General features: G+C 40.6%; 2 protein-coding genes across 3 annotated transcripts in view; both read left to right on the forward strand.

The window, feature by feature from the left end:
- Positions 1-693, forward strand: part of LOC107712406 (serine/threonine-protein kinase Nek2-like) — a 7727-nt gene extending 7034 nt beyond the window's left edge. The window contains exon 7 of the mRNA XM_016517646.1: positions 263-693. Coding sequence (XP_016373132.1) covers positions 263-474 — 212 coding nt within the window. The 3' untranslated portion in view covers positions 475-693. The remainder of the gene's footprint in view (positions 1-262) is intronic.
- Positions 694-808: 115 nt separating this feature from the next.
- Positions 809-6985, forward strand: LOC107712418 (zinc transporter 1-like). 2 transcript variants are annotated; one of them, XM_016517659.1, is made up of 2 exons: positions 809-1785; positions 5984-6985. In XM_016517659.1, the coding sequence occupies exons 1-2, from the start codon at positions 1194-1196 to the stop codon at positions 6877-6879; spliced, it is 1488 nt and encodes a 495-aa protein (XP_016373145.1). In that variant the 5' UTR covers positions 809-1193; the 3' UTR covers positions 6880-6985. The 2 variants fall into 2 exon arrangements, with proteins under 2 accessions (XP_016373145.1, XP_016373146.1); XM_016517660.1 differs by having other exon boundaries at positions 809-1776.
- The last annotated feature ends 2112 nt before the right edge of the window (positions 6986-9097 follow it).

Raw genomic sequence — 9097 nt, forward strand, 5'->3', positions numbered from 1 at the left:
GTGTGTGTGTGTGTGTGTGTGTATATATATATATATATATATATATATATATATAAACGGTGATAATATTTTACAATAATTTTTTAATTTGACTGGTACTGTATGTAATGAGGCTAGCAAACAATACTTGTGAAGGCTGATGAGTGCAGTGTGCCGTAACAAGGAAAGCATGACTCATAGCCAACATTATATGGGTTACAGATCTTATAATGAAAGAAAATACTTTAAAACATGAGAGTGACCTAATTCTGTGTTTTGACAGAGAATGAAGAGAACATCTCCCCGGGAAAGAAGAGGGTTCACTTTGCAGGAGACGGCAAGGAAAACGGCAGACCTGAGAGCAGACTGATCGCTAAACCTCAAGAACATTGTCTTGTAAAGAGGTACCAATGGGCTAACATGCGTATCCAAACTCTTGGTGAAGAGGAAAAGATGTATTCATCAAAGCCCAGAGAGATGCAGGGCATCCGCTAACCATGAACCACAATTTACTACTGAAAGTGGAGCATTAGTGGGATCAAGAGTTTTATTTACAGTTGTTTTCATTAGGAAATAAGATTTGTGCTTTTATTTATTTGCTGCAGCATTTGTACAGTACAGTGGAACAACACATTTGTGGGCATTACACTGGATTATTTTATCAAAGATAATGTGCTGTATTCTTGTCATTTTATAGATGTTTTATTGCCTGGATTGTTTTATTTGGATTTGCAAATTTTTTTTTTTTTTAGAATAAAGTGTTGATAATATTATCAGTTTTGTTTTTATTCATTAAAATTTAGAAGAATTTCTGCTTTGGGCTCCATAACTTTATAATACAGTTCGGGGTTTCACGGTTCAAGGGATACTCTGAATTTAGTCACTTAGTTCTTCGTTTTTCGAGGAATGAGTTAAATTTTCTTCGATCCCAAGTTTTCAGCCAATCGCAGGCGAGTGTGGGCGTGGCCAGACGCTGAGCGTGTTCCGTGCGGAAAGTTCGCCGGTCCGGGTGCAAAGTTTCAGCCGTCTGCAGACCGGAGGCAGAAGACGAGCACTATAACCGGACCGAACTACGGTCCCCAGCGCTCATTACACACGGATCGAAGTATCGCTTACTGTCTGTCTGTCGAAACGAGTTCGGTTATGGGATATTAACCCGAAGGGGCATCGTGTTGATTTAAAGCTTTGTTTCGTGCTCTGCTCGCGGTGGAATCATGGCCTGCGCGCCGAACCGGGTCCGCCTGCTGTGCATGCTGTCGCTCACCTTCGGCTATTTCATTGTGGAGGTGGTGGTGAGCCGGATCACGTCGTCTTTAGCGATGCTTTCGGACTCCTTTCATATGCTGTCGGACGTGATCGCGCTGGTCGTGGCTCTGGTAGCGGTGCGTTTCGCGGAGCAGACCCAGTCCACCAACAAAAACACGTTCGGCTGGATCCGGGCCGAGGTGATGGGCGCCCTGGTCAACGCCGTTTTCCTCACCGCGCTTTGCTTTACCATCATCCTGGAGGCCATCGAGCGCTTCACGGAGCCTCATGAGATCGAGCAGCCCGTGGTGGTGATCACGGTGGGGGCTGTGGGGCTGCTGGTCAACCTGCTCGGGCTCTGTCTCTTTCACGGGCACGCCGGAGGCGGCGGACACGGCCACAGCCACGGGGGACACAAAAAACACAAGAACGGGAAGGTGCGCCGGTGTGAGACGCTGGAGGATAGTCGGGCCGCGGGCGAGGAGACCAATAATCTGGTCGGGAATCAGAACAACAGCCCAAATGGCGTTAATCCGGTCAGGAGCAGAGCCGGTAAATCGGGTTTGTTGTCATTAAAACTTCTAAGATATGTAGAACACTAGATGGATATAATTAATGATTCAAAACAAACGAGATCAGGTGTGTATTAATCAGGTTAAAGTCGGATGATGTACGACGAAACGTGTGGAAAACTTTCCTCTCGGGGCTTTTGTTTCTTGTTTGAGCTTGTTCGTTAACCTGCAGCCACTGGCAACAAGCCCATCAAGTCAAAGCGATTGTTCACCCCAAAATGAATTCCGTCATCGTTTACTCACCCTCATGTCGTTTCAAACCTGTATTTTTTTTTCTGTGGAACATAAAAGAAGATATTTTGAGAAATGTCTCCGTCGGGGTCTAATCAGTAGAAGTCAAGGGTACCAAAACTATTTGGTTACCAGGAATCTTCACAATATCTAAATTCGTTCAAAAAGAGAAGAGACTGGAACTATGCAGCGCTAGCTATCATTTACACAATAGTTTCTTGCTCTCCACGGACGAATTTGTTTCTTAAAATATGTCTGATAAGTTGCAAATGGCACTGGCATTTTCATCCTTTGGTCTTGCTATATTATGTAATGAGGAAAGGAGAATTAGGCTTTTTTTGTCCATACAACGGAAGTCAGTGGTAACTAAAACTGTTTAATGACCAACAATCTTCAAAATATCTTTGTATGTGTCCAGCAGAGGAAAGTCATACTGGTTTGGAATGTCATTAGGGTGAGCGAATTACAGAACTGACATTTTTGTGTAAAATATGCTTTTAAGAAAATGTACACAAAAAATGCCCTGAAATTTGAATGCCCAACTGTTTAAGTGGCGGTTTTCCCTGCTGAAAAAAAGTTACAACCAGCCTATGCTGGTTTAAGCTGGTTTTAGCTGGTCTCCCAGCCTGACCAGCTAAAGAAGTCAAAATTCCTTCTAAACCAGCCTGAAGACCAGCAAAAGGCAGCCACTAGATTAGGCTGGTTTTGGTTGTTGTTGTTTTTTTAAGCAGGGTTGACCTTTATTAAATAAACTATGGTTGCCATGGTTTCCACTAACATATAGTTACTACAGCCATTATTACTACAGTGGAATTGTGGTAATTTTGTGTTAACCACCACTGTGGTCTTTTTTTATAGATAGATAAATACAGAGATCGGTAATTAGGTACTTTATTAAGACCATGTGGGAATTTGGCTCACAATGCTGTTGGACACGATCACTGATCATAGCTCTGGTGACTGTTCTGGTCTTTGTTTGGGGGCTGTCAAAAATAGCCTGCGATCTAAGCCATGTATTCTGTGGTCAGCTAACGGTTCAGTTTCTTAACGCTGTGACACACCAAGCCAACATCAATGAACTAGTGGCGACGATAACCGTCTGTGTTGCCATCCCCTCTGCGTCTGGGTCAGTTAGTTGTGCTTGAACACCTGAGAGGCTACAGTCAACAGCTAACTAGCATATACATTCTGTGCCTGCATGAGAAGAAATAACTTTCTTTACTAGCAGATGGCAGTAGTCTGTGTTTGTAATTCAAAATGGTAAACCAGAATTAGAACTGCGGATATACAAACAGTAAACCATAGGCAGTGCTTTCTACCATTTTCACAATTTTGTATTATTTATTTATTCAAATATGTCTAACAAGATGCCAATTAAACTGGCATTATCAGCCCTTGGTCTTGTTCTTGTAGAAGACGAAAGGAAGAACAGGAGGTGAGAAATAAGGATAAAAATGAGAAAAGGTTAGTCGCTTCTGCCATCCTTTTTGTGCACTGGTTTGCTAAGCTAAACAGCCAATCAGAGTGATATCTCTCCCCAACGCCAGTTCAACATGATCCATCAGCCGAAAAGCCGCAGAATAGCGTCTGACTCGTGCAAACGGTGAGGAGCCCACTAAAAAAAACCTGTGCTGACAGATGCTCAACACCAGCCTGCCAGTGGACGACACCAGCTGACCATTGGCTTGGTGTGTCACGGCCCTTAGAGGCTTTCCGTCTGCTGCTTGACTGTCCATTATCACACACTGTTTATTTGATTAGTCTGTTTTTGTGACAGTTTGAGCAACAATCAACCTTGCTCTTTTGCATAATTAGGTTAAATGCTTCTTGTTTCCATGGATTCAAAACAATGGGATGGCATGGCAGCTCATTACCAGTGAAGATCATGTGCAGACATTTTATTTCTGTGCTTTTATCTGTTTTTTTTTTAATCAGATAAGCAGAATTGTAACCAGATTCCTTCAAGAAAAGCAGTTTATTCCAAATACAAGCTGAAATAGTACTCTGCGTATCTAGAGGAATTTCATCCAAGGCCTTGTCTGCTTGCTTGTTTATGACAGCCCAGATGAAAGATGAACAGATGGGTCATATCACATGAGAGATGAACAGATGGGTTACATTACCCACAGGCTTCAGTGAATGATCAGCTCACTGCAAAAATGTTATATTAATGAAATGAAGCTTCTGTGTATTTTGACGGTACATTGTTAGTGAGGCTTTTGGATGAATATTACATTTGTTGGCACACCAAAGGCGATAACTATAACTGTAAAGTTTTAATAATTGTTCTAATTCTGAGAATAGGGAAGTCCACAGTACACCTATAAAAATAATGTCATACAGGAACAATATCATTGGAATCACTTTCAAAATTTTTTTTTTTTTTCAGTTGATGAAAACATTGACAGCCAGTTGGAATCCACTAGGGATGTGCAAAATTTATTGTGTACATTAATATCATAATTGTTAAGAATGTGCGAGCTGACATTACAAAGCTTTTGGTCTTTGCAGTCCAAAAGCATTTACTGTAACAAAAAAAAACAAAAAAGCCTGTTAGAATTCCCATATAATTCACGTTTTAAAAAAGCAGAAAATATCCTGTATGTGTTTTTGTTTTTTTATATTTATAAGATATGATATAGTTAGGCAATGTCACACAAACAAGAGTGCCATTTTCCCAAAAGTCGGCGCAATCACAAATGTTTTATTGATTTTATACAACAGGTCAATATACAAAAACTTAATACTGAGTGAGATGCATTTTATACATAATATTGTTTGTCTGTTTTGTTTTGTTTTGTTCTGTTTTTCTGTTTCACCAATGAAAAAGCCAGAGCAGGACATTGGTGCATCTCAGAGCAACACATTCCTGAATGAATCATTTGAGTCAACGATTCAGTGATCTATTCATAAAGACTGTTGCTGGCTTCATTTCTAAATGAATCAGCAGTTTTGAACACATTTTTTGAATGATTGATTCTATGAATCACTAATTAAGACAGCCAAGCCAAGGTACCAACACAAAAACACGCTTCGCAAAATATTTTTAAATTATTAATATTCTTTTTTAAAAATCACAAAAAATATTGAGATATCGTACACCCCTAGAATCCACTTTAGAAGATGTTAAAGAGCATTTAAAGCGGCAAATGACTGTAGTGTATGCTTAAAATAAACAGAATGTTATCGTGTGATGATGTGGATGCTAATATAGTTGCTGTTATAGTTATCTTTATCTTTTGTTATGATTCTTGGTGTGAACGAGCCTTTACTTTTTGCTGTGGAATACTTTTTTTGTACATATAATGAAAGTCAAGTGGGGTCCAATGTTGTTTTTGGGCTCCATCAATATTAATTATATAGGTGAAAAATAGTCTTAAATATCTTCTTTTGTGTTCCACAAAAGAAAGTAGATCATACAGATTTGAAACAATATTGAGTATTTTTGGGTGAACTAACGCTTCGAACAATATCACATTTTACTAATTATTAATATTAGTATGTATATAAGCCGGTCTGGAACAGAGTATGTGAGTGGAGCTACAATAGTTTCCCCTCCTCTCTCAAAGTGTTCTCCTCCAGCTACTCTGAATTTCCCATTCTTGTTCCCTGCTAGTTAGAGTGAGACACACTTTGAGCCAGAGAAACAGTCTTTCAAAAAAAGGAAAAAACTAATAATAATAATGTAACTCCACTTCACACTGCTTCCATACTGTTGTCTGGAATGCTGTGAATACAAACAAGTGAAACATTCCAGTGCTTTTATACACCCTAATTTCCTCAAAAGTTGAAAAGTTTGTCTTTCCAAGTTAAATGGAGCAAAGCATAACTGCTGATTAAAGGTGGGGTAAGCGATTTCTGGTAGCCAATGTTGACATTTCAATGAGAATATACAAACTGCTGTTTTGTCATATGTTTTCTTGAATTTTCATTCTTGCTTTCTTTCTCCTTCGTAGAGATGTGTCACAATGACAGCCTGGATTTGCAGATTAACGGCGGCGCTCCGTACGAAGAGCTCGAGAATGGACACGACTCGGCGTCCCAGCTCAACATGCGGGGGGTTTTCCTGCACGTCCTGGGCGACGCTCTCGGCTCGGTCATCGTGGTGATCAACGCCATCATCTTCAACATCGTATGGAAGCCATGCTCTCCGGGCAGTATCTGTGAGAACCCTTGTGTAGGCCAACATTGCGCTGACCACTCGCTCAACAGCAGCAGTGCAATATCCAACGCCACTTTGCACGTAGCGGGACCCTGCTGGGTGCTGTATCTCGACCCCACCCTCTGCATCATTATGGTCCTCATCCTCCTCTACACCACATACCCGTTGTTGAAGGAGTCTGCACTTATCCTGCTACAGACCGTGCCCAAGCAAATCGACATGCATCAGCTCAACGCTCGCCTGAGGGATCTGGAGGGTGTGCTGGCGGTGCACGAGCTGCACATCTGGCAGCTGGCAGGCAGTCGCATCATCGCCACCGCGCACATCAAATGCCACGACCCCACGTCCTACATGGACGTAGCCAAGCGTATCAAGGACTTTTTCCACAATGAGGGCATCCACGCTACAACCATTCAACCAGAATTCGTAACGGTGAACTCGGAGTCTCGCATTTCACTCTGCGAGCTCTCCTGTAGAACGCAGTGCGCCCCAAAGCTCTGCTGTGGCGCCGTTGATGCTGCAAAGCCTCCTGATGGAGCTATAGAACCGAAGAATCCATGTGAAGCCAAAACCCCAACGGTAACCAGTACTTCTGCTACATCTCTGGAGATCATCAGCGAGTCTGTGGAGGAAACAAGCAGGCCAGAATCCGTTGTGATCATCACTAGGGAGGTGGAATCGTCATTGTGAGCGAGGAGAAGGTTAGACGGAGAACATTCTGTTCTCTTAAGAGTACTGAAGTGTATTGACTCAGCTGACTGATTTCTGCCATGCTGTGAGAAGAACTGAGCCCAAATACACTCATGATAACACACACACACACACACCGCAGCTCGATATCTCAGATACCACACCAACATACAGACAATATAAATAGGCTGGAGATCAAGGCTAGCCTCCTCTGCATGTGTGTTTAGCACATCGTCTGATTGGTGTGTCCGTGCCAAAGCTTCTTTTCATACAGGACACCAGACACTTGTGTCCTTCCTGTGGTTTGTAATGCAACGACATGCAATTTTAACATTCAGCTGCTGGACCAAGTAGAAATGTCTGGACCAGTTTTTTTTTTCTACCCATCCTTTTTCTGTTTTATCCATCACACTTTATTGTTTGTTTCTTAGTCATATTCAAATTTTCAATTTTGTGAGAGATGTAATAATTTATGTATTTAAGTTATTGTTAAGTATTTTTTTTTTTCAAAGAGCTTTTTGTAAGATTTAGATTTGGTGATATTAGAGATAAAAACAAAAAGGATTTTTTGCTTCTTTCACAACCAATGATCTGTACTTTAATCGAGAGTATTTTTAGATGATGCCTTTCAAAGATTGCTGTTCAGTCTTTCACTTATTCGTTTTATTAGACATCAGAAGACATGTCGACAGTACTTCGCCATTCCTATAATTCAAACTGCTGTTATAGCACTGAATCTAGTCAGTGTAGGAACTAGACAAACCTTCTCTTATTGGTTTTTATAAAAGCTGATGCCTTGTTTGTTCTGTTGTTGTCAATCAAAACGAGGTGAAAATGCTGTAAAAAAAAAAGTTGTTTTTTTTTTGGTGGGACTGCTGGAGCGTGATATGTTGTGTCCATGCTGTCATAAAAGTGAAGGGACCTCCTAAGATTTGTGGAAAACATAAATTTGTGCATGACCAAATATACATATGGTTGTATGGAAAGCTTTGAGAAACCAAGCAAAATTTGTAAACCAAAAGACAAGGGATTTTCTTTCTGAAATACACAGGGAGTAGGCACATAGGTTTGGGGTGTCACACAATCTACTCAGTGGCCTTCAGTAGAAAAAAAAAACATATAATATCAGCTCTTCACAACAATATTTATATCTGCAATTTTTAGCATTTGGTGAAAATATGCAATTTATGAAAAACAGAAATGTACTAGTGTTTATTATTAGTTGTAGTGAATTTCTTAGAGATCTTTTAGAGGAAAGATGAGCTCAAATGTGCTGACGGAGTGTTTGTATCACCGAGGATTTTAAAAGTACCATGCCAGCTGAAATGTTTTTGATATATTACTGTCAAACGTGTCATTGTGAATTAAACATGCTTGTTTGGTATTGTTCAGTTCATGTCTGTTGTGTCACTTTTTTTAGCAAAGCTGATTTATGCGAGGTTTATTTGATTTGACCAATTAATGAATAGAATAAGACACTTCAACATTGTACAATGAAAGGAAAATCTCTATGCAAATTATAATTTAGGCCAAGTCAACTTTAAAGGGGTCATGTGATGCGATTTCAATTTTTCCTTTCTCTTTGGAGTGTTACAAGCTCTTGGTGCATAAAGAAGATCTGTAAAGTTGCAAAGACTAAAGTCTCAAATCCAAAGAGATATTCTTTATAAAAGTTAAGAGTCAACCACGCCTACCTAAAACGGCTCGTTCTAACACGCCCCCACATACCTACATCACGATCTGGGAAGATTTGCATAAAGCCGCCCAAATCGCGTAAAAAGACAGTATAAGTCATTATAATCCATAATTATGTCAGCACTGCATGCACTAAATGCCTCGTTTATAATGGGTTTTAATGTTTTTGTCTCGTCGCTCCGGCCGGACAGGGCATCACAGTATGGTAAGGGGCGTAACATTTCCGTCACACGCTTGAGGTATTCGGCCAATCACAACGCACTGGATAGCTGGCCAATCAGAGCACACCTCGCTTTTCAGACCGATGAGCTTTGTAAATATCGACGCGTATCAGAAAGGCGGGGCATAGAGGAGAAACAATAATGTACAGTATGTGGAAAATAATGTGTTTTTTGAACCTTAAACCGCATAAACACATTTCATTACACCAAATACACAAAATAATGTTCTTTTTAGCAACATCATATGACCCCTTTAAAAGCTGGCCAAGATGAAACCTGTGAATGCTAAAGAGCAGCGGGGG

The sequence above is a fragment of the Sinocyclocheilus rhinocerous genome, unplaced genomic scaffold (genome assembly GCF_001515625.1).
Source record: "Sinocyclocheilus rhinocerous isolate Xijiao unplaced genomic scaffold, SAMN03320098_v1.1 scaffold2613, whole genome shotgun sequence".
NCBI classification, from domain to species: domain Eukaryota; kingdom Metazoa; phylum Chordata; class Actinopteri; order Cypriniformes; family Cyprinidae; genus Sinocyclocheilus; species Sinocyclocheilus rhinocerous.

Coding starts and splice junctions, on each gene's coding strand:
- LOC107712418 (XM_016517659.1), top strand. CDS start 1,194: ATGGCCTGCGCGCCGAACCGGGTCCGCCTGCTGTGCATGCTGTCGCTC. Junction 1,786..5,983: donor GAGCAGAGCCGGTAAATCGG/GTTTGTTGTCAT, acceptor TCTCCTTCGTAG/AGATGTGTCACAATGACAGC.